The 25,194-nt window shown below is 43.8% G+C and overlaps 1 protein-coding gene across 1 annotated transcript; it reads right to left on the bottom strand.

Moving 5' to 3' along the window:
- Positions 1 to 203: 203 nt before the first annotated feature.
- Positions 204 to 25,194, bottom strand: ATP6V0A4 (ATPase H+ transporting V0 subunit a4). The gene is made up of 20 exons (XM_008494949.2): positions 25,078 to 25,194; positions 24,473 to 24,551; positions 23,721 to 23,815; positions 22,357 to 22,482; positions 21,875 to 21,963; positions 20,717 to 20,843; positions 20,038 to 20,120; positions 15,628 to 15,721; positions 14,024 to 14,236; positions 13,457 to 13,607; positions 12,729 to 12,868; positions 12,267 to 12,424; positions 11,697 to 11,790; positions 9,879 to 9,997; positions 8,703 to 8,919; positions 7,104 to 7,211; positions 4,457 to 4,588; positions 3,395 to 3,512; positions 1,370 to 1,541; positions 204 to 297 (listed from the first exon to the last, which is right to left on the bottom strand). Exons 1-20 carry the CDS (start codon positions 25,192 to 25,194, stop codon positions 204 to 206), a joined length of 2,526 nt encoding a protein of 841 aa, XP_008493171.2.

The following is a 25,194-nucleotide window of genomic DNA, read 5'->3' as shown; positions in this document are numbered from 1 at the left end:
ATACTCAGCCAAGGGTCCAGCCAGCCCAGCTGATGTAGCTCAGATACAGCAGTGTGAGTGCAGCTAGGACATTTTCATCCACAGCTGCTCTTCTTTCAAGTGCCACATCCTTCTCTGTTTCATCCCTCATACCCTACACTGTGGGTGAATGACCAGGAGGAAATAGAGCCTGTCCTGAGAAGGGAAGCAGCGATGCAGCAGTTTCACTCTTCTGTGGTGCCATCAATTATGCGCTTGAAGGAGAACGGACAAAATTTGTGCCCAGCTCCCATGTAGAACTTGTTCTGGAACTCCACCCTGGGAAGGAGCAGAGGGGGCTGTCAGTGCTGTCCCTGGGTAGGACCTACTGCCAGGTGAGAGGCTGAAATGTCACCCATGGTATCCACGAGAGATGATGGCCTCTGAGATGGGAATGCAGGCTGCTTCTGGAGCCAGCAATGAGACACAGGCAGCCCAGAGAGCAACCCAGCACACATCAGCTTTGACTTTCTATCAGTCAGTCTGGAAGCATCCCTTATGGGGACAGCTGGTGGACATTGCCTGCCTGCTAAACTGCTTCCAGCAGCTCTGGGAGCTGGGATAACCACCTGCTGGTTTCACACTGGGGGGAAACAGACATCTCCCCCTCCTTACTCGATGAGAAGCAGCTTGACCAAGGTTTGCCTTGGCAATGCTTGTGGTGGGACATGAAGGCCACAGCTTGGGTGCTCATGCAGAATGACAAATTATGGTGGTGGTGAAGGGCAATTTGTCACCTTGGTGTTACTTTGGTAAGTACTAGCCTGATGGTGCATCCACACTGCTCTCCTAGCCTGGACTGGTGTCTAGTTAAGGCAGACATGAGCTAACTTGAAACTTGTTTGCCACAAAGATAAACGAGCCTGGAGCTCAGCCTGGGCTGGTAGCACAAGCACTGACCCAGGTTTTCTGGAGGTTTTGCAGCTTTGGATGAACTTCTGTTGCCATAGGTTGTCCCCAACTGTCTTGTTTGATGGTAACCCTGGGAGGGATACACAACCAACCAGTGGTGTGGCTGTGGTGCCATCATGCAAGTCAAGGTGGCCATGGTAGCCCTGTATGTTTACCAGAGCAGGAGTGCAGGATTCCATTTGCCACGTGTGCCTACAGCCAGCACAGCCACAGGAAAATGGGCAGATTGCTCCAGGGAACATTTCAAAGATGGAGCATGGAGTTCTGTCCTCACTTTGGAGAAATTTCCCCTTGCTTCATTTGCCAAAGGGTACTGATGTCCTAATGTGTAGGTACAATCACAACATATCTACACTGGCTAGTGTGGCCACCTGTTTCCACAGCCTGATCCCTCCCAAAAACTGCTCCAGAAAAAGCTCCAAAAGACCACCCCACCTACCAGTGCAGACGCAAGGCATGCAGAAAGGCTGAGAGCCCCTCCATGACAAGCAGGATGGCTACAGTTAGCACTGCAAATGCTGCAAAGACGATGAAGATGGCAATGAGGCCAGCCCAGCTGCCGCTGCTGAAACCATTGTGCATCACCATGTTCCAAAGGACCTCTGACAGCTCTGCAAAAGGAAATAAAGGGAAAACTGGGATGAGCAATAGGTGTGGACAGAGACATCACACAGTCTAGCAGCTTATCTGTTTTTCCTGGTTAGATGAGTTGGCATGGGATAAAATGTCCATTACAGTTATCATGTACATGGTCCATAAAATGTACATGACAATAATCATGTATGGCCATGCTGCCTCTTCATGCTGACTAAGGAAGCAAAGTGGATGTTTCCTACTTGCACACTACCAAGACTGCTATTACCTTGGCATGGTAGATTCATCAGAATGATTTGCACCTCTTTAATAAAGAGAGCAAATAGGCAGCATGCAGAGCTATCCAGGACTGCCTGCTGCTAAATCCCAGTGAACATGATTGATTGACATAGTCAATATATGTGTATGTAGTTTAGGTTACAAGTTATACTGATTGATGCTAGCCAAGATCCACAGGAGATGTAATTCTCATTTGTTTTCTAAACCTCTTCACTTAAGGTGTCATGGAGAAGCTGCATTGCAAAGGAAAAAAAAAAAAAAAAGAACTGGTTGGTCCCATCCAAGGCAGGTTATATTAGTGTTTAGGTTGCTTGTGTGCTTTTGACCTTTTTTTCCTGCACAAGTTAATGTCAAAGTTCACAGCACTGGTATATATGATGTATCCTGTCAGCTCAGTAACATAGCCCTAACTTCACTACCCTATTCATGCAGGATAGATTCAGGAATGAGCGATTTTCCTCTTGTGATACAGGTGAAGCAAGAACCTAGCCCATTTCTTCTCCATCCAGATGATCCAGCCCTTGTTTCATATTACTATTTTGCCAGTCTTTGGTCCCTGAGCCACATTCAGCTGCAATGACTTGTTACTTTAGGTGACAACAGATGCCAGGGTTCTCCTGCAACTGCTGCCCTCAGGAAATATACTTCTGCCAATACCAGCTTGTAATTAATATGGTGGGTTTCCAGGCAGAATTCTGATATAAGGCATAGAATGGCCCTCAGTTAAGTTTTAGTTGGTTTATTTTATTTTATTTTAACCCATCCTCCATGTAAATCTAATGTCTATTAGCTTCCACTCAACCCCTTTTAAGCTCATCTCTCTTCCAAGAAGTACAGCTCACCCCTGTCAGTTCATGGTATACCCCTTCTTTTGTTTTTGTTTTTTTCTGTTCCCAATTCTTTACAGCAGATGCAACTCCTAGCCAAAGGCAGTACAGTAATATTAATTTAAGGCATTTCAGAAAAATTAGGATTGAAAATCTGGAATTATTGCCTGAGGCAATTTCTAGTATTTGAGCATTTATTTTTAACTTAAATCAAGCCAGAAGATATTGAAATTTGTACATTTCCCATGGAATGTGAGGTTCCACTGATTTTTTTCTTGGAAAAATCCCAGTGAAATTTACAAATTCCAGGAGTTCTTGGACCAAAGCTCTTCTTTCTAGTTTGATTAACCAAAACAAAGTGTTTCAAGTAATGTTGACATTCACACATGCACCCGCAGGGTATCACAAGTGCCTCTTGGGAAGTGAAGCTATGGTTCCCATAATGCCTTTATCTCTATGAGATGGACTACCCATTTGGACTGTACCTCCCACCATGCCACACACCATGGAGACCACCACACAGCATGGTAAAGGGGCTTCAGCCAGTAAATGCAGTCAGGATCTGCCAGGGATCAGCACTGAAAACTGAGCTGGCCACTACGGCTTGGATTGATCTGACCCAAAGCAAAACATTCTGGGACACAAACACCCAGAGGGAGAACTTTGATTCCACAGAGAAGTTTGCAGCAATATTCAAACACTTTAGAAGCAGTGATTAGCATGGAGTTGCTAGTGAGGTAAATAACAGGCAGTCAGTCACTCACGTGCATGGGCTAAGCTCAGCGCCCAGAGCCGCAAGTAAGATGCTGTGTTGGAGATGCAGCCAAGGCAGTATTCAATGGTATGGATAGCTTGATGGACACATATATCTCCAAAATTGAACTGAAATAACATAAAAACAAATGCATTTTCTTAGTTCTTAGTTTCAGGCTTCCTGGTTAACAGAGAAATACTCCACCACAAGGCTCTTCATACTCCTCCCTTTTCCTTTCTATGTTCTGAGCAACACAAAGGTAAAGAGATCACTCTGACAAGTGTCAGTTCTGTATGATCTTCCATTCACCTTGGAGAAACAGAATTCCAGTGAAAAACAAAGGTACCAACAAGGTACCAACCTGTGTTCTAGTCTTAAAATTTCAAATCTTTAGGTGTCAATACAATATTATGATTTAGTATAAAGACATAAATTCTTATATAAAGTAGAGGTTTTCAGACTATCTGCCTACCAGCATACACATTTTGGGAGCTATCACTAAATAAGCTTATTTTCAAAGACTGTGAAGCTTGTGTGTGACTGGGAACAGTCTTCCCCTATCCCTATCCAATATTGTTAGTACTCCCAACTGCTACAAACATTTTTGTCACTTTTTTAATAGTGTCGCTGCATAGTGCAGAAGCCCTTGACAAATATCTGCCAAAAGAAAAATTTTCTCCATAGCCAACACTAGAGGCTGCCAAGTTCTAAACACCCCTTTGCAATTTAAAGGAAGGACTCTTGGGAAAGGCTTGACCTTCTCTGTGTGCAATGTGGAAGTGAAAGAACTACACCTAGAGAAACAAAAGCTTGAGGTTTGTAAGAATACTTGCCCTCACTAGGGAGCTCAAGGAAAGAGCTTGAAAGCCTGCCTGCACCAGACAAAACTGAAGGAAAAAATTAGAGTAATTTGTTCTATGAATATTCAAAGTTTACTCTGTTTGGAAACACAAACTGTTGCAAAAGTGTGTCTCAGTATTGTGTTACAAAAAAAAGGTCTGGCAACTGTGCAAAAGCCTTCTGCTTGACTTTGTGTCTTCTACTGTTGTTTCTGTCTGAATAATTGTCTTACCTCTTCATCTTCTTCATATTCTTCATGGTCAACGTTGAGATGTTCATGAGAAGCTTTCTTGGAGTGATTGTTCTCTGGGTCACCTATGTCATTTTCCCTTGCAGGGCTTCCTGATATGGCTTCAGACTGAATCTTTCAGAAAAACAAATGTATTATGTCTTTTGTTTCATGCTACAGGTTGATACCAAAATGAAGCAGACCATGACAGAACTCCATCAATAACCTCATGATGGGTACCATATTAAGGGCTGTATCATGAACACTAGGACAATTTCAGCTGTAGACAGTCACCACAGATCACAGAAACTGAGTATTCCTACTGAATGGCTAATTATGCTTAAGTATTTTCTTCTAGAGCATTTGCCAGTGATTCCAACTAATTTGGAGCCAGTTTCTACTGTCACAATGCACACTTTATACCCACCAGAAGAAGGCCCATCACTTTTGATACATGAGAAAGCAGAGGCACATTAAAACTGATGATCTTGATTACATGGGTGCAAATCAAAGTAGCTAGCATCAGCTGAAAGAAAAACAGAGCCTGAGAGGATCAGGTGGCTTGAGGAAGGTCACCCAGGGATACAGACAGAAACAAAATTCAGATCTTTTGATTAATTTTAAATTGAAAAAATTGTCATAACAACCAAGTTTCTCTCTGTAATCATTCTTCACAGAGCTTTTCTAGAGGCCTGAACAACTTGATGTGAGCCTTACTCCAGAAATGACAGCACAGGACAAGAATATTATAATATTAATATTATTATGCAGGATAACTAATAAGGGACCTCATGGCTTCTATTAGGTTCTGCCTTGTCACTCTTTATAGCTTCCAGCAGGTTTCATGGTCAAGGTCTCATGATAACATATTGTTTCCTATTATGGCAGTAATCATTGTCACACCCACTTTATCTTTGCTTTACCTGAATGTCAGTATAGAGAACAGATTTTGTTGCAAACATATAAATCTGGGTAAATGCAAGATTTGATCAGACAGATAGCATATGAAAATTAGGAAGAGCAATACAGGAGCATAATAGGAGGTGGGGGAAAACTGTCAGATGTTACTAGCACAAAAGCAGGAGATGGAGTCAGCTATGTCAAGTTTTCATCCAAATCCCAGAAGAATGACAAAATAAGAAATTACAGTGCAGAGGCAGGGCTGCAAAGGTCTCCTGGGGACCTGACTTTCAGTTATATGTCAGAAGTGACTGGGTTGGAAAAGGTCATGCAGCACTAGCAACATCTCTTTCTTCAAATGGAAACATCTGTGCCCTATAAAAGGTACTCCAGGCACTAACTCCAGCTACAAAGAGAAGTAAATCCTGACAGACAAGTAAAGTCCTGTTAGCATAATAAATGAGAGAATTAATGAACAACTGGGAAAGTGCAGCTGCCACAGTTACATGCTGAAGAGCTGGGCAAACCACAGAGCCCAAGGGAAGGAGGGCTCTGTTAATGTGAAGGCAATCACTTAGGAGAGAAAGCATTGCTGGAAAGCAGGCAACAGCTTTTAAATCAAGCTACTCATCCAAGCAGTGATGATCTCTCAAAGGCCAGGAGTAATGAAGATGTCTGGTTCCTACAGAGCAGCCAACTAATGGTTAGCTGTGGTTGTGGACTGGGAGCTGTGGTCTTTGCCCTCTCTTGGCTTTACCAGCACTTCAGTCTTTCTAAGTCTTCTCTGACTTTGGATATGGCACTTCAGAAGAACTCAGTGTTAACCTAACTCCTCTTCCAACAATAGAGTATGGCCCTGTGAGCAAAGCTCCTGCTTCCTATCTAGGTGGCTCAACCATACATCCATAGAGGTAGTCTCAGTGCATGTGCCATAAGACACAGTTTGAAATCACCAGAGAAATTGAGATTGGAGAGAAGCAGAATTAGATCATAGCAAACACTCTTTTTTGGGTCTGTTTCCTCAGCTTTGCTTTTGCTGTACTGAACTCCCTTGCCTTGGATTGAGAAAAGCTCTGAGAAGAACTTGGATGTGTTGGTTGATGGCAAGCTGGACATGAACTGGCAATGTGTGCTCACAGCCCAGAAAGACAACAGTCTCCTGGGCTGCATCAAAAGAACAGCGGTCAGCAGGTCAAGGGAGGTAATTGTTCCCCTCTGCTCTCATGAGAGCCCACCTCAAGTACTGTGTCCAGTTGTAGAGCCCCCAACACACAAAGGACAGGAAGCTGTTGGACCAAGTTCAGGGAAGGGCCATAAAGATGATCAGAGGGTTGGAGCACCTCTCCTATGAAAAAAGGCTGAGAGAGCTGGGGTTATTCAGCTTGGAGAAGGCTCCAGGGAGATCTTATAGCAGCCTTCCAGTACCAGAAGAGGCTACAGGAAAGCTGGAGAGGGACTTTTTACAAGGGCATGTAGTGGTAGGGCAAGTAATGGTTTCAAACTAAAAGAGGGTAGATTTAGCTTGGATATTAAGAAGAAATTCCTGTGAGGGTGGTGAGACACTGGCACAGGTTGCCCAGAGAAGCTGTGGATGCCCCCTCCCTGGAAGTGTTCAAGGCCAGGTTGGATGGGGCTTTGAGCAACCTGGTCTATTGGGAGGTGTCCCTGCCCACGCAGGGGGATTGAAACTAGATAATCTTTAAGGTCTGTTCCACCCAAAACCATTCTATGATTCTATGATACCCCTTACCATGCGCTCTGCTCTCTGGTGGTTGGCTCGGAGAATGAAAGGTTTAATTAGAAGCATCCAGGGAACCGCAATCAAAGCAAATATGACCAAAAAAGTCTGTACTTCTTTCTTAAAGACAAAACAAGAAGAAGAGCAAAAAGTTACTTGACTTCCTTTAGACTTTATGGTTAGAAACCTGGTTCTGTACAATGGTATTTTCAAAAAAACAAAACAGATATACTCCCTGTATCAGTTGAATGTCCTCTGTATGTAGGGACATGAAAATAAATGTATACTCCATAAAGCACTGTCAGCTAGAGATGGTTGGAGACTTGGAGATGAAAGGGTTTCATGTTGGAAAGCGTTAATTTGCCAAACCCCAGTGTTACTGACTTGAACCTGGCTCTCCAGTGTCCCACATGAATGTCCTAACCCCTGGGTGAGGCTGTCTTCCATCAGAATAAAAATGCTGCAGTAAGAGCCAAGTCATTCAAGTCTTCCCCTGGCAATCAGTGAATCTAGGATTTGTTGTACATTTGCAGTTCCAGGACAAAATTGTATCCCCATAGTTTAGGTCTGATAACACACTGGCTCCACAATATAAGGTGTTCTTGTTGCAGTATGCTGCCTCAATTGCCAGTCGTAACATAACTGTTTATACTTTTTTTAAAAAAACAACAAAACAAACAAAGAAAACACTGAACTACGACTTCTGCATTTTTTAAAAAGCTGGCTCTGATCTTTGATCACCTTATGGTTGGTCTTGTACAATCTTGTACAACCTATGCAGGTAGAAAGCACACAGCTACTAGTGAGGAAGGGGGATAGGAATATAAGAAAAAAAATACCACCTTAGAAAGGCTTTGTGTTTTTACAATGCAAAATGTTATCTCAAGACTTTCTGTAGGCTGGGAAAACTGTGTTTCAAAAACCTTAATGTAGTTACTTGGAAATGATCAGAGCTCTCTACCCACTCCCTCTTACTGAAGTGCCAGTGTATAACTGTATAGATGAAGACACATACATCTGCTTGTAGATTCTTCATTAATGATGTTTTATGTAAAATCATGCAAGAAAAAAAAAGCCCTGTTCTGAGCAAATAAGTAGATACGATTTTAAAAGGAGTTCTCTCTTGGGAGGGATTTTTTTTTTAAAAAAATGAGCCCCCCAGAGGAGTTATTTCTGACACAAAGCTGCCAGAAAATCCTCTAGCTACTTCAAATTTCTAGCTGAAAACAAAGTTTTCAAGTTTTCCAAGGAAGAAATAAGAAATTATCAAGGAAATAAGATGCCTACTTTGTCTCTAGTATCATGTTATGACTTAAAGACAGCACATCTTTAATACACAGGTTCTCATCCATAGTCACTCTTCTGTCCTTTCTTCCCCAAAAGTACCTGCAATTCCATCATCACTATTGTAAGGATGACTCTAACCATGAGGTTTCCTCTGCATCATGGACTTCTCTGTCCTACCTGTCCACAAAGCCAACATAAATACCAGAATAACAGATTTCTCTTACGTGACTGGCATTTGTGATTGAGCTTTTGAGCCTGTTTCCCATCTTTATCTTATGAGAATCCAAAGCCAGCTACAATGTATTCAAGCTGCTTGATTCATACCTGGTGCTCATATAATGGAGCGTTTGATGTGTCACTGTAATTGAACAGAAACATATTGATGAAGTGGATGAGGATACTTGGTGCGATCGAGGATGAGTGGACATCAAAATGGCACCATTTGAAAATAATCATGAAGACCAAATAGCCAAACAGAGAGATCATAAAAATCATTTCTGGAATGAACTGAAGGATAATGTTTATGTATCTCTTGAAGTATCTGGAAAGAATCAAGAAAGGTAGCTACAATTAATACAATGAGTATCAATGCAGGATTGCATTCAAGAATGGCACCAAGTACTTCTAGGTCCATGTAGTCTATGGAAAATAATATTAGAAACATACAGCTATCACTAGAAGAAGAAAGAAATCTGTTATTGCTGTCCTTGTAAATTAAAACCATAATTTAAATACAAAATCTTTGTCATACATATTCCCTCCAGGTTTTTGTACTCAATCTACAAGTATCTCAGCACCTCAAAAGATTAATATTGAAATAAAACCCAATTTTTTTAAAAATGGCTAATTTACAAAGTTAGGCATTATACACTGAGGAGGGTCAGAACCAGGTGTAGAAGGTGTAGAATCAGTTCTGTAGGGGAAGTCTTCTCTCTCATATGCAAACACTCTCCAGCCTTGAAGGTCACTACACACCTTCCAACTTTGGAGAATCTCCCAACACGGTAGTGTAAGGCCCTCCACTTTATCATAATTCCTTAATTTTTGATCCAAAATACAGAAGCAGAGGTATTGACATGCACACCCAGAGATTCTGACCAAAGGCCCACTAATTCAAGAGAAAACAGCACGCACACTATGTAAGATTTCAGTGTGCTTTGGAGTTTGTCTTTCAAGACAAAAATTACCAACATTGAGAGATGATTTTTATTTTTAATTTAGTTTGCTTTAGTATTTCAGCAGAATCAAGATTATGAGAGAACACAAATAAGAGAGATTATCCAAGAGAATATTTGCAATGTGACATATGTCCTTTGGCCTCAGCACTCTGCACCAACAGTAGCATAAGTCAGTCAGTGTATGGGGCATTTCTACTTGCATGGGGGAAAGGGCAAAATTCAAGTCATCAATCTGAACATGTGAGGTTTTCTCTGCATGAGGGATTTATTTAGGGATAAACATTTGGGTACTGCAGTGATGAGCTTTGTGAAACAAACTTACATGTGGTTGAAGAGACCAAGTATCACCCCAAAAACCATGTGCACAATGCCTATGACAATCGACATCTTCATTTTGTAGGAGTTCAGGAAAGTCAGCTTGTTCGATGCAATATTCCAGATCTTTGGGAAGAGTAGCAAAATGAGAGAAGAACAAGATTTTCAGGTGTTAACTCAGTAGCAGATTTGGGAAGTTGTTGCTTTAATGCCACCAATATGTTCCTCCCAGTACTACTATTAATAAAACAAGCAACAGAAATTTAGATGTTCCTTACAGTACATTTCACTCATCTAAAGGTATAAAATATTATCCTCATTTAACAGCAGAAACCAGGGATTTAAAATGATGTAGTGACTTTGCTTCAGTCCTCCAGAAACCTATGGAAAGGCTGGTAGCAGAACCTTCAGTTCTACTTGTGAACTGCTCAGTGTCATTCCTTCCCCTGCACTGTCATCTTCTTTAGCAAAGGTGGAAAAACATGAGAAAATCATGAAATTTGTTCCACCTTCACCAGAGAAGTATGGAGGGCAGAGCATCTTCAGAGTTTTTGTTTGATTAAAAAACCCAGCTCATTCTAGCTGTTTGACCATGGAGATCAGATTATTGCCTATCTCTCTGCAGTAACTTTTCAGTTGTGTTAGGACAGTAACTGTATGCTTCTCCTGTTTTTTTTATGCTACAGAGCTCCAGGATTCCTTGTCCTTCCTTCTAAAACTGGATCTCAAAGTATTCTGACCCCAAAGATGGTAAATAGATACCTCTTTTTAGAAATTACCTTCAGAGAAAGGAGGGAAGACAATTACTTGGACCATTAGTTTATGTGCTTTTGATGTGGTTTGCCTCTTTTATGGCTATGGAAGAGACTACCTAACCTCCTCAGCTCATGGTGACCCTTTCCCAAGATACACCTCAGCCATCCTGACAGTATTTGAAATATTTAAAAAGCCATACACTCTTCCAAGCAGATGACTGGGATGATTTCCATGGGGAGGGTCGTGTAAGGGCTGTGGCTTTCCAGTTGACCCCTTCCCTGCCAGCACTTGTTCAGCCATTCCTCCCTCCTAGCCCCTTCTGAACAGGCAGCAGCCAGGGTGGAAGGGGGGCTTGCCTGGGTTAATATAAATTAGGGACATGCTGGGGCAATGTACAGAAAATTCAGCTTCTTCTGTTCTGACTTCTTGAACTGGACTACCCATGTCCTGGAAATAGCTTTAAAGCTCAGTCTGTGAAAAACTTATTACATTGTCAAAGTACTACTACTCCTCCTCTGCAAACCAGGATAAGGTAGTGTTTGTGACCAGCTGAAATGAGCACAGCCAGCAGAACAGAGTCTAACTGGGGAATATGAAGACTGAAAGAGGAAAGCTACATTTCAATACGTGATAAAGACAGAATGGCAAAAAAGGGGAATGGGACACAGAGGAGAAAATGAGAAGAAAATGTGAATAAGGTAACTAATACTGATACATGACAAATAGATTGCAGGGAAATCAGGACTTTGTTTTGAAACTTGTGAGGTAGCTCAGGAATGGGTTAAGTACTCAAGCCTGGTGACAGATCAGAGACTGCAGCACAAGACCACTCTCCAGAAAAATCAAAGTCCCTTCCTGCTTGCCATTTTGCTGCTGCCTGTGCAAAACTGTCAGTGTTATATTCCCTTGATCACTAAAGAAAAGCATCACAATACTACGTAAAGAATAGGCAAATAGCAAGAAGTGCAGAGCACAGCTTCAGGAGGGAGAGCAGGGAGCTACTGATGTACCTTATATGTAGAAACAGGATTGAAATACAAATTATTTTGGAGCAATTTAATTTAGTTACCGGATCTATTCCAAATGGATATGGATTTCCAGAGTAGACTCCTGGGACTGCCGGATCCAGCTCTAGCATTGTATTGTGCAGAAGCACATTCTTACTACAAGAGGAAAGGGAAATGACCTTTACAGCTTAATCTGACTGCATATGGTATATGGTAATATATATGGCAAGCCAATGGTATACTTATGTGAGATGAAATGAGAACTACCACAACAGCTCCAGCCTTCTTGTGAACAGTTATTCTGTGCTTACATGGACACACGTGTGTGTATAAATGGGTCCTACACAATGACAGTCTCCATTACAATGATAATTCTCTATACATCAGCCCTGGACACCGGCAAGTTTTTATGCACATCAGTGCCTGAACAAACAGGCATGTTCCTGGGGACTTTACATCTCCATTTCAATAGTGGGTTTGTCTGTGTCAGACAAAACCTCTGATTCATTCATGACTGCACCCAAGAAGGGAGCTCTTCCCTTCCCCACACATGCAGTTGCTGTATCTTTCTTTCAAAGCCTATGTGCTCCATTCGATGTGTTCTCACTTGTTGCCCACATTTAGTCACTTACTTCCAAGTGTTATTTTTAAACATGGGGATAATATGCCAGGAAGAGCCAAAGATGTTGAACGATTTGGAGAAGCAGTCATTGTAGATGAAGCCAGTGTACACAGAGAATATGCCCATGAGCAGGATCAGGTAGCGCCCACTGAAAAATGTGTTCCAGATCTGTGAGGAGGGAGAAGGCAATGCCAGGGATCAAAGCCCCTGAAGTCTCATACAACTGTGAGCCTCAGCCAACAGAAGACATGACTGTACTAATCTCTTCCTAAATATCTACAATTATTAATTGATATAATGGTTTCTTGTACCCATCTAGGTCTCTGTGTAGAAGTAGAAAGGATTACTTGCTAAATCTCTGCCTCATGAGCATCTCTGAAGGATCTTCCTTCAGCTGGATGCCCCTCTTATCAAATGGGGATGATGAGGCTTTTTCTATGCTGATAAGGTGCATCAGCTCTCAGGTACTCACCTCATTAGCGCTTTTCTGAGCAATAAGGCTCTTCTCATTAATTACCATCCAGAGTGCAACTCCCAGCATGATAGCACCATGGCCACAATCCCCAAACATCACCGCAAACAAGAAGGGGAAGGTAATGATAGTGTATGGAGCTGTAGGAAGGAAAGAACAAGAAGCTCAGCACCTCCTAAACAAAAAGATCTCAGGAGAGAAGGGCTCCACTCGTCATACCATTCCTCACAGCTGCTACCTTAAAAGGCCTCCACAACCCCTTCCCTAATCACCACCCAACCAGACCTAGTACAGAAGTAGCTTAGACACCTGGAAGACTCTAGCTTTCTCTTCATTTTTATTGGTTTCTTTGGGGTTCTCTACAACTGTTTCACACTTTTCTCAGGTCCTTTTGGATTTTTGTTTTGCCTCAGCATGGTAAATTCCACGTATATTTGACTTGTGATCTTAGCTCTTTTCCTCAGTGCTGCTACCTCACCATCAGTTCCCTCGCCATCCTTATTTATGCAGTTCATTATTCCTGCCACAAGCAGTGTCTGAAGACCAACAGCCAAACCCTTTGCCTGAGATAATCCATGCATATGTACCAAGCAGTACAATTTTTTACCAGCAGAAAATATTGTTCTCATTTCTCAGTCATCAGTGACTTCATGTTTTAGGGTGGCAGAGCTCAAAGGCTTCACTTTGCCTCTAGTAAGTCAGGTGCAGATAGCTGCATGCATTGTCACCTGGATTCAACTCCATGTAGTTGCCCACACCATATGCATCCACAATGTTCTGAAATCCAGCTGTGAACTTGTTGGTCCTGTTGAAGGTGGGTGGTGCTACCCTGGTGCGTACAGCGGTCAGGATAGGAGCAATAGTAGAACCGCTGCGCTCCTGCAAATGCAGTGACAAGGACAGATACAGTCAGGGTGCCTAGTAAAGGAAAACTTGTCCCACAGCACCACATCCTGTATCCAAAAGTGTACAGGCAGTAACAAAAAATCTGGGCTCAAGAGTGCTACATCACAATCCTTTTTCTAATATCCAGATTTTTCCAATTTCAGTGCTATTGATATGTTCAGGTAAAGCTGCCAGCACTGTTGACTCTTGTGGGTCAATTACAAACTTGCTAAGATTTAATGCTGACCCTCAGCTCCCCAAGGCCAAGAGATCATGCGACAACCTCAACTTTAATTAAACCAGAAAAAGTCCACCATTATGGCAACAGACAGAGGTCTGAACATATGTTCAAAATCTAAACCACGCAGTTTGGGCGAGAGCTTCAGGGACCTAAAATGCTGGACTCTTACCATTCCCTGCTGAAGAGCTGCTTTTATCCGGGCAGAATCAGCCACTGGGAACCACATCTCTGCAATGATGCACTGCTGGGTGACATCGATGTTACAGCAATTCAGGATGTGGTAGACAGCCTTGATTTTCTTCACCTTGATCCACCACAACCACAACCCAGCTGCTGCATCCTGCAGCAATGTCTGGCGGTGGAACTCGGTTTGGAACATCACCTGTAAACAGATCACAGGCAGCTCCTGAGATAGGAAGGCACAGGTGGTGTTATCTAGACAGCAGTTATTTGGGGAGGGCAGATGGAAGAGGACTGTGGAAAGGGAGTGATATGTAGGAACATGGAGGGAATCCTAGAGTGCATGTGTGTAGGTCTGGACACAGGAGCACTTGAACCCCAATGCACAATGCTGCTTGCTAAGGACTCTCCTTTCATGGCCCTGTGCCTCTGTAAGTGCAGAGGAGACCATTGGGAGTTACTGAGTTGTGGGATTGGCTCCTTACCAAGTTGCTTACAGACTGATCACATCTTGCCATGCACTCCCACCCTGTCATCTCCTGTAGGCAGCTCTGTACCAGAAACCTGGGGCACATCACACCCACAAGTGTACCTGCCCTGCTAGACTCATGACCCACTGGTGGGACCTCCACACATCATGTGGTCACCACAGTGCTGGTGCCTGAATAAGCAGTGGAGATAACATATTAGGAAGATAACCTGTGTGGTCTGTGAGTGCTGAAGAAGCCCTGCTGCCCACAGTGCTCAGGAGTCAAAGTTAGTTTGGAAGCAGATTTGCAGTCTTGGCAATCACAGGCATCCACAAAGGGGGTGTCAGCAGGTTGTCAACTGCCAGATGGGACACCTCGGGTGAACAGGGTGTCCATTCACTCTGTCATGTTTGACAATATGATGGTCACATGCAGAAGTTCCTCCAAAAGTCCTAATACAGTATGTGGGTGTATGATTCCCTCCTGCCTTGCAACCCACTGACTATGATGTGTGACAATAAAAAGGTCTACTTATACTTCTGGAACAGCAGTCTCTGCTTTTCATTGCTTGTGTGACAAGTGTCCCAAGACCAATTTCCTCAATAAAAAAAGCCTAATTTAAATGTTAAAAAAAAAAATTAAATCTTTAGAGTCTTCTCTGAGCCTAGAACAGTTGTACTACACTTGTGACTGAACAACTTCATGAGCTGCTGCAGGAAACCATGCTGTAAGAGACAGATGAAACCATTTTGGAATTTTGGACAGCCTGCAGCTTGCTGATAACCTTAGATCCCACTGCACAGCCCCACACCATATGGTCTAAACCCCTGACCTCTGCACAACCAACAGCAGCAAGTAGTCTTCAAGCCCTCCACACAAGAGGCTGTCCCCCAGCAGTTCCTTGAGGGGTGTAAATGGGCAGAGAAGAGCACACCACTGGCCTCTGCAATAGGCAGAGGGATTGCTGCAGGGCTGATGGCTTTGTCTCCAGCCATCCCTGCACAGCCAGCTCCCATAGCAAGCCTAAGATCTGGCGTTGGCCTCAAGGTTTCAGACAGGACAGATGTCTGAGTAGTTCACATTTGTAAGGCTCAGACCCCACTAGATCCTTACTGCCACTTACTGTGTTTAAATCCTCAATCCTTGTGTTGACTCCATAAAGCCTTTCTTGGCGGTCAGCGGCAGACTCTGGGCAGGGGTAGGTGGTGGCACGAAATCTAGCCTCAGTAAGAGAGAAGTGAGAAACACAACTTATTTGACTGACTTTTTCTTCCTCTGGACTTTTCTCAGTTCAAAGGTGGGGAAACAAAATTATATATCTCACCCAGTAGTCTACTCCCTTTAAATACTACAAACTTGTGCTCAGTTTCCCAGAAAGGTCTGAAAAGGTACAGTTAGATAACCGTACCTTCACCAGTTGTTTAAAAAAAAACAAACACTCCCTGCCTCAGGTACTACAAAGTACATGACATTATATAGTGGTCAGCACAATTACACAGGCACATCCTTCATGCCCACAGTAAGGATGCCTTCCTAAAGTCTAGGGAAGCTACTTGAACTGCAGATAGCCACATAAAACCCACCCCGGCCAAGGCAGCCCCGCTAACTCGGTGGCCAACAGATGGCCCTCTTGCACCGAGGCTGGAAAATCCATGCCTCTGGCTCTGCAATATCCTCTCACCGTCACTGGGGGCAGGCAGCAGCTGAGCTACTGCGCACAGCAAGCAAACACCCTTTGTGCGTGCGGGCTGTGGCAGTAAATAGTCCTGTAAAAAAAAACAACCCACCAAACCAAAACTGTATGTCTAGGATAAAACAAACGGAGGATGGCATTACAACTGGCTCTCTGCTTCTGTTCCACCTGTTTGGCTAGATAGACAGCTTGGGAAGAAAGGAAGGGTGGGTGAAGTTTTTAAACACCTGAGAGTGGCATCTGTTATGTCAGCTTGCATGCGGCCAGGCCAGTATAAATGCTTTTATAAGCTTATCCCCTAGGCTGTATTTGGGAGATTCAGCTGGTTTGTTTAATGTGGCCTGATAAGGACTAATTTGGGCTTCTAATATGTGAGTCAAGGTCTTATCTCCATGCAGTTGTTGTATACTGCTTCATCTATAGTTCCCAACACGACCTTCTCCACTGCAGTGTTGTAAAGCCACTACATGAACGCAGTACAGCCAATTAGAAATAACTAAGTTGTATGTCTTTCTGAAAAGGGCACAGCTTCCTGTCCTGAGAGCAAAAAAAGTCCCAGGGTACTGATGAACAAAGAGCAGGCACAAGGAGCTCCCACCAGGACCTTGTACTTTACAAGATACACCTCTGCAAGGCTCTATGCTTACATACTTTAATCGAGGTGAGGTGCTTTATTAACTAAAATAGCAGAGATGCCTCTATTTTTTTCTTATTTAGTTTGTTCTGTGATGTCTAGTGCTTATGACAGCCCTGCCACTCAAAGGGTGTTAAAATGTCATTCTTCAATGTTGCCTCAACAGGTCTGCAGGAAGAGATCACTTTACAGAGTGGAAATCTGCCCACCTCAGGCAGCACACTTCCACCATCCTGCAATGGAGCTGTGCTGAGTTAGGGCTGAACAGTTTGCCTTTCTACGTGTGAGAGGAATGAAAAGAAAATGTAACAGTGCCATAGGGGTCTATCCCTGTTTAAGAGACAAAACCATGCATGCTCTGTGTACAGATAAGCATCATTTTCTGGCTTTGTCTGCGCACAGACTATATCACCACCTGCTCTCCAAAATCAGTTCCAGCACACACACAAGCGAGGACTGTTGCAAACTGAACAAAACACACAGCAGTTTCCTAGAGATCAGCCCAGAGCTGTGTGTAATGACAGCACGAACTCTGTAGCTAAACTTCCCTTTCCAGAATTGAATCTCTCCTCACTCAACACCCAGTATTCGTTTCCAAAGGTTATTCACCCTACTTAATTATTTCCATCTTCTTATTCTTCACAACTCTTAGTTCATCTTTAATAAGGATTTTTAATCACACTTGAAAGCTTATGCCTCCACGCTGTACAGTTCCCCCATTTCCAATAACGTTATTGCAGCAGTGTTGCTTTGATCTTTTAACAGCCATTTTGCATACTGAGTATCAGCTTTGCCCTAATGGCACAGACATCTCTGAAAGCTCCGGGAGAATTCAGCAGGGAATCCTTACATTGATAAACCCAGTTAAGTATTCACATTAACACTGAGGCAGCTGCAAGAAAAAGAGGAAAAGAGAAATTCTACTTTTTCCTCCTCTCTGCTCCCTCTACACCTTTTGCTAATAAATTTGTGCATGGACTTAATGCTCATCAAATTGGCAGACTAATGTTACCAATTAGAGTCAAGCAGGGACTACAAGTGTAACCTGAAGCATGCTGCTCTGCAAACAAATCTTAGCCTGTCTTGCAGGAGACTGGCTTGTACCAGTCCCATGATTTTTGCAGGATATTTGCTTGCCATGAATGATGACTTAGTACTAAGCTGCAATGTCCTGCTGGGGCTGGAATGACACTGCCATCTGCTTTAGGTATAGTTAATCCTGCCTTAAAGATGGACCAAAATAAATGTGTACCAAGGATGGCTGGTGGCCCAGAGAGACCAAAAGGAGGGTTGTGGGATTTTAAAAACTGCTACTCTGCAAAACATCCATATATATGTGCATACTAGCAAGCAAAAAAACTTGAAAGGGTGAAAGAAAAGATATAAAGGACAATTCCAAATGTAGCTTTATCAGCTGACTGTCAACTAAACCCAGTGTGCTAGCACCACAAAGGACATACTGTGAATTTGACATTGGTAGGTGTACATTTTCCCTCAGTTACAAGAAGCTGACAGAAACCAGCCTAAGTTCCTTTCTATAAGCCTACCACCACACACGTCACCAGCTCATAATAACTTTGCAAATCATGAACCACTCTGCAGGGATCTGCTCACTGCCCCAGTGCTGCTTGGCCCCACAGCCCTAGCTGCACCCTGCTGCAGATGGTTATGTCTCCAGTTCAGAAAATTCTGAGTTTGATCAATAACAAAAATGCTGACAGGCATCAGACTGCCTGTCCTTTTACTCTCACCTGTGGGGGAAAAAAAAAAAAAGGAAAAAAAACCCAACAAAAAACCAACAAAAAACTATCAGGCTTCTCATTGCAGGGAATTGTAAATGCTGCAAGGTGAAAAAAAAAATCCTCCAAAATGAAGCCCTTGCAGCACTCTGTGGACAGCCCCAGTCAACTCTCAATGCAGGGACTGACAGCTTGCAAGGTCATTGGCACAGGGTAAAATGCAATGGGGAGCGTTCACCACCAGCAACTGCCCATGAATAAAGAAGGAGAGAAGGGTACTGAGCAGTGTCTAAAAATGAGGTAGAGAAATGGGACATAAGCAGGAAGTTGTAATCCAGAAACGAGACTTGGTGAAAACTCAAAGACCACCATCAGCAGCAGAATGAACCTGCACAGTGGCAACAGCAAAACTCCCTCCATATTCAAGTTTCAGAATCATAAACGATTGGCTGAGACTCCAGAGTCTTCCACCAGCTTCCTGTGTCCCCTTGCCCACTTTATAGAGAGAGACTCCCACCTCAGGAGGGCTAAACTGCTCTCAGGATGAGCATTTTCTTCTGCTGCCTATTGAAGGCTCTTGGAGGCCTCAATTCTAGTGCAAGGATTGCTAGTAGTCCCCAGGAGTCTATTGCTTTATGGGACTAAATCAGTTATCCCAGCTGGATGAACTGGCCTTCCTGCTTTTATTGTGATTAAAGGCAGGATGTAGGGAAAGACCTGCCCTGAGTGCATGTGTTGGGTAAGAGCAATTTCTCACCCCCTCTCTGTGACCTTCTGAAGCCTGCAGGTGCTTTTGGCTGGCCTTGCTTGGCTGAGAGGCTATACTGAAATGGATTGGGTGACAGCAGACAGATGCCCTCATCAAATCTAATTTATGCTGCAACAAAGCCCATGGGTCATCAGCGTTCTGAAAGAGTAACAAAATATTCAACCTGAATTATCTTTTCAAGATGCTTAACAGGGTGGAAACAAGTCAGGTTCTATGAAGCTTTCATGTCTCTTATGGGCTCTGATTACACAGATATTGCTCAAAGGCCTAGGGAAAGGGTTGAATAAACTATGGCACCATCTTTTTACATTGAAATGCAGGAAGTCTTGAGAGTGGGTGAGGGTTTACCATGTTCCCAGTGCCCAAGTTGTAATACCTGTCAGAGTCCGCAGTTTTCAGGGGAAATACTGAATATTTCTTAAAAACTAATCCCCTTTAAGATGACCTATGTCAAAATCCTAGCAGCTGAAGATCTTTAAGTCACTTTGGAAAATTTAGGACCTCAGTTTCGAAGTTCCAAGGTGATGGCTATCTTTCATGATTAGGAGCAGCAGAGCTGAGGATTGGAAGGGAGCTGAGTGGCAGATCTGACAGTCTGGCTGCAGAGACTAATCTCCAGCTCCAGATTCAGCCAGCCTGGGCTGACAGGTAACCACCTCTGTGGGAGTCACTGTGGCTTGCCCAATAGCCTGCCTTACCCAGCACAAATGCTGACGATTTTTTGTTTAAGCTGCTCTCCTTGATAGAAGATAATGAACACATTCTTCCTCACTTCTTCTCTCTGTAATGCAATTCAAGAAGAATTTAAAGCACCCTGAGGAAACAAGTCCAATAAGAAAAAGGTGATTTTTTGTTTCCTTCAGCAGCCTCTTCACTGCATTGTTTTTTTCTCCCAGCCCCAGCTTTCCACCAGCAACATTTTCCCTAGATACTGCTGCAGTGACCAGACATGGGCAGCAGCGCTGGGTTATGGGGGAAGGAGCAATGTGGAGTGGAGAGACAGGGAACAGGGGGTCCACTGGGGCACAGGGCTCGCTCCAGAGATACCACAGGATATCCACCTCTTGTGGACAGCTCCAGGTGAGGACAGCCACAGTCCACCTACTCAGTGGTCCCCATAGCACAGCCACACTGCTAGGACTTACATGCCCTTTACCCAGGGAGGACAAAGAAACTACTTCAACAATGAAGAAAAGGGAAAACAATGCCAAAAATCTTCTCCTCAGGTTTTCCCACCTTTCTGCTATGGGCTGCTTTCAGACAGCCAGGTCTGGTGATGCAGGTGGTGCCACAGCATGGCCAGGGCATCATTTCAGTTTCTGCAGGTTACAGGCATGTATGAGGAGTAAGATGAAGCAGAGACAAGTCAGTACATACTGTCACAGGGTCTTCCAGGGGGGTGTCCATTTCGGTGTACCTCAGGTAGATGTTTCCCCTAGAGACTCGTCTCAGTATATTCTCAAAGTTTATCATCTTTTCCCTCCTTATTACCCCAGCTATGAATCTGCACAGAGTTAAAAGATAAATTGCAAGCACATTCTAAGTCTTTCAGGACACATAATGCATGTGATTATGATTATACAATCTCTTGTTTTCTAGTCCGTGATAGCCTTGTTTCTGCTGCTGTAGGCACTTCTAGATAAGACCTCTCTGCTCAAGAGAGACTCTTATCTCAATCTACTGAGTTTATCCTATAATTCTTTCTTTAAAACATTGTGAGTCCTCCCCAGATCAACAGGGGAAAAAAAAAAAAAAAAAAAAAAAAGAGAGACAATTCTGGCTAGACATGGAAGAATGGAGAGATGCTGAAAGTCACATGGTGCCTGAATGACAGTGCTAAGAGGTAGCAATTTTGAATTAGTGGTTTTTCTTTAGTCCCCCTGTTTTCCTTTTCCCAGAAAGCACCAGACTGCACCTTTTAAGTGCCGCATGACATGCTGGTATACAGCCACCAAGGCAAGCCCTCTACACGCCTATCTTTGCTCAAAAAAAGAGTAGAAGTGTACTTCAGAAATAGCAGCATGAGCAACTAGAAACACCAGCCTGAGAGAACACCATGACTGAGTTTCACTACATCTAGCTAAAATAAACACAAGGAAAAGCTGTTTGAGTCCATGCTGCCCACCAAATTACCATCAGCAATATACACAGTGGAGCCTCAGTACCATTTTCTTCTGTAGACAAGGCCCAGTGCCAGCAATCTCATGGATTTTTGCTATGGTTAGATATCCATCCCTGGGGACCAGGGCCTGAGTCCACAAGCGATATGCCATAAGACAGTTTTCAGTCAAGGCCTACTAAGGGGTCACTGTAATTGGTGGCCTGAAAGTCCATTTGTCCTGCTGACCCATAACCTGACCATAGTTTAGGTGATAACTTCAGAGGACAGTCTTTCATCTTCATTCAACAGCTATGCTGAAGAGGTTGGTGAGCAACCTCTTTGAAGAAGGTAAAGGAAACGTAAAGGTAAAGTGTCACAGCAATGCAGTGCAGGTGGGAAGCTTGGCCAAGCTGAGGGCCACCCCTAATACATACCCTAGCTTGGCAGTTATAGTGGTGGTTTTCAGCTCCAGCAGTCCAGAAGAATCTCCACCGAAGAAATCATCTGTCAAACTGGTTTCTGTCTGGAAAACATTAGTTTTAAAAACTAACTGGCATTGCCGGTTTGAAAACTGTTTTCACATTTTTCTCCTGACATTTGTCCTCCCAAGCTAGCTTTCCAAAAAGCTTTAGACCAAAAGGAGGGAGGAGGGAAAGGTAAACTATATCTTAGCATCTGAAAAGCATTAATGACGTTTTCAAAGAGAACCAGGAAGCAAACTATTGAGACCCACTGACTCAGGGAGTGATGCAGGCTCCAAAGTGACCAAGGTGCTTGCAAATATATGTTACTGGTTTGTGGTAAAGTCCACTGGGTTTTCATTAAAAATCAGTAACAGCAAAACATACCAAATGAAAACATCAGTATTTTTAGGAACTTCCCACATCTCTGTTGAAAGAGCAAAGAGGCCTCTCACCACAAAGAAGTCCTGTGTTTTCTTCAGCAGATGTTTGAGCTCTATCAACCCGAGGAGGTTCTGCCTCAGTGTTTGCTGGTTATGGTTGGCTTCCAGCAGGTCAGCTTCAAGTTTCTGCAGTACTGTCTGCTTAGGGTCCAAACACAACCAGAAAAAGCAGAGCAGTAGCCCTTTGCCAAGCTGATACCAAATCTCAGACAATATATGGCTTGTTTTTTCTTTCAAAGGGAGAATACAGAAATATTTGACGAGCACTTCAATTAACACTGGGTCTTGAAGATGATATTAATCAGTGCCAGTGACTCATTTTCCCATTGCCATATTTTCTACTGGGTACTTTGTCCTCTCTGGCATTACATTTCTGATTAACCTGACTGAAGATCATGCAGGTCAGTGAGTTCCTGGTATGGGTGCCTCAGCCTGTCTTGGCACCTCTTTGGTTTGCTACAGGACATCTTAGATCCCAGGTGGACTGGTTGTCAGTCTACTGACTATGAGAAGCCCACAGCTAGGCCATTAGCTTAGGTTCATTAGCTACAGGCCAAAAATTAGGTGAGGATATGGGTACAGGAACATACCAGACAACCATCTTGCTCATGAAGCTGAAGTCATAGAATCACAGAATTGTAATGGTTGGAAAAGGCCTCTCAGATCATCTCATCCAACCACCAACATCTCCCCCCCCCCCCCCCCAAGATAAAATAAAAAACCCCAAACATATATATAACTATATCATCATCCCCACTACAGCATGTCCTGCAATGCCTCACCTATGTGGTTTTTAAATACTTCCAGGGATGGTGACTCCACCACCCATCTGGGCAGCTCATTTCAGTGCCTGGCTACCTCTCAGTAAATAAACTCTTCTGACTATCTAGTCCAAGTCTTTGGAAAGCATTCTTTTTCTTCCTAGTCACATACATGTGCAGCATTTAAAAACTACCCCACTAGTAAACTTAGCTTCCAGCTGGGCTAGAATAAAACATTCCCTTCACATCCAAAAGCAAGTAAAAAATACTTGTGCGTGGTCCTAGTATTACTATATCACAACCATATTGCCACCAGGACAAACAGCTGTGGGGTTTTTATGCAGCAAAGCTGGTTCTAACATTAGCTCTCTTGGCTAATAACCAAAAACTTGCGTGTTCTCTCCTACAGGATGATGTTGATACCTTGCCATTAGTATGCAGGGTTAGAGGGATGTTTCAGAGGACATGGTAAAAAGATTGAGCTCCTTGAGGAAAATGCAGTAAGACCAGCCTAAACTGGGAGCCCTGCAGGGGTGGGCTGTATCAAACCCGGAACGCAGACACCCTGGTGAACATCCCCTTCTCTGTCTCCTTGGCCTGCTCCAAATTCTGTACCTCCATATCAGTTATTTCCCAAGGCAGGGGTGTCTCTGGGTACGTTTCTGGTTTGACTGTCTCAACATTGTCGCCTATCTCTTTTTCCAGATAACCTGCAAGGAAAGAGCACAGGAGTCTTGAAACAGAGTCACCTCTGCTGCATCATCTTGGTCACCACCTGCTGCTAAAACTTGCCAAGACTGAAGCATCACATGGAGGTGTGACAAAGGACCATCATCCCAGTGCATAAACATAGCCGTCAGGAGCTGGACATTCAGAAGCCTCCTTTCTCAGTGAGGACACAGCTTCTCCTGAAGCTGTCATGTCCACACCCACCCCCTTGCCCTGGACAGCTCTGGAAAAAACAGCTGGCATGACACCTCCTTGCTTGGGGCAGTGAATAACACAGCAAGCTCAGGGTTTGCTCCCCTGCCCTAGAAATAGCAACTACTGTCCTTACCACGTTGGCTATAATAGACACTGGCTGGCACACTGGTGTAGGAGTTTGGTCATCTGGAGGAGCCTCCTGCCTAACACCAGATTTATCTTGTGATTTGATACAAGCTAATAGCAGTTCAGTTTTCAAAACAGGGGCAAGAATTTACTGCCCATATAGGGTGAAGCGGTAATTAGCAGATGCGTGCAAAACATTTCCAGGGACTCAGATGAAAACATCACGATTTTGCCACGTGCTTTGTGCTTAACAAAGAAATAAATACCACACCAGCAGCTGGCGGAAAGCCGATTGCATCTGACAAGCGTTTACTTACGCAGGATCCTCTCCAAGGATTCGCACCTTCTCACTTCTGTCACAAACTTTCTCTGGAAGCTGTTCACATTTGCATTCAACTGAAAAAAACCAAAAAAAAAAAAAACCAAAAAAACAAAAAAAGGAGGAAGAACAAGCCCAGGGGGGGCTGGTGGCTGCATGCTGCTGTGCTGGTTTTTAACATCAGCACAGAATGAATTACTTTGGTGCTGGCAGCCAACACCTCTGCATCTTACAGACCCCTAGAGACAGGGCAGTGCCATGGGTTTCCTTAGGGCCAAGGACACCATGGCCTTACCAGGCCCATTTCCTCCCATCTTTGCTGTGACAGAAGGAGTCTCATGGAGAGGCCCTCTCTCTGGGGGGGGTGGAGGGAGTCATCCCTAAGGCTGTGCACACAGCATGCAGAGCACTGGATGGGGGACTTGGGAATAGTCTGTGCCTCAGGATGGAGACCAGCTCTCAGCTTTTGGGAAGTCCTGCTCACTATGAGCTTTTTGACCCCGCTGCAGCGGGCCCACCTTCCCCGAGTGCTCTGAGGTAAAGGACAAACACACCTTGGGTCACCCCTGCCACGGCTCAGCCTGCCGCCTGGCCACTACTCACGTCTCTGAACTGGACCAGACCCAGCTCCCCAAGCTCAGCTATGCAGCAGTAGGAAGCCTCCACTTGCAGAAACATCTGCGTCAGGCTCATCTCCTCGCTCCGGAAGAAGGAGCCCAT

Source organism: Calypte anna, chromosome 1 (genome assembly GCF_003957555.1).
Source record: "Calypte anna isolate BGI_N300 chromosome 1, bCalAnn1_v1.p, whole genome shotgun sequence".
NCBI lineage: Eukaryota > Metazoa > Chordata > Aves > Apodiformes > Trochilidae > Calypte > Calypte anna.
Note: the sequence above shows the minus strand (reverse complement) of the source record. Positions and strands in the feature narration are given on the sequence as shown.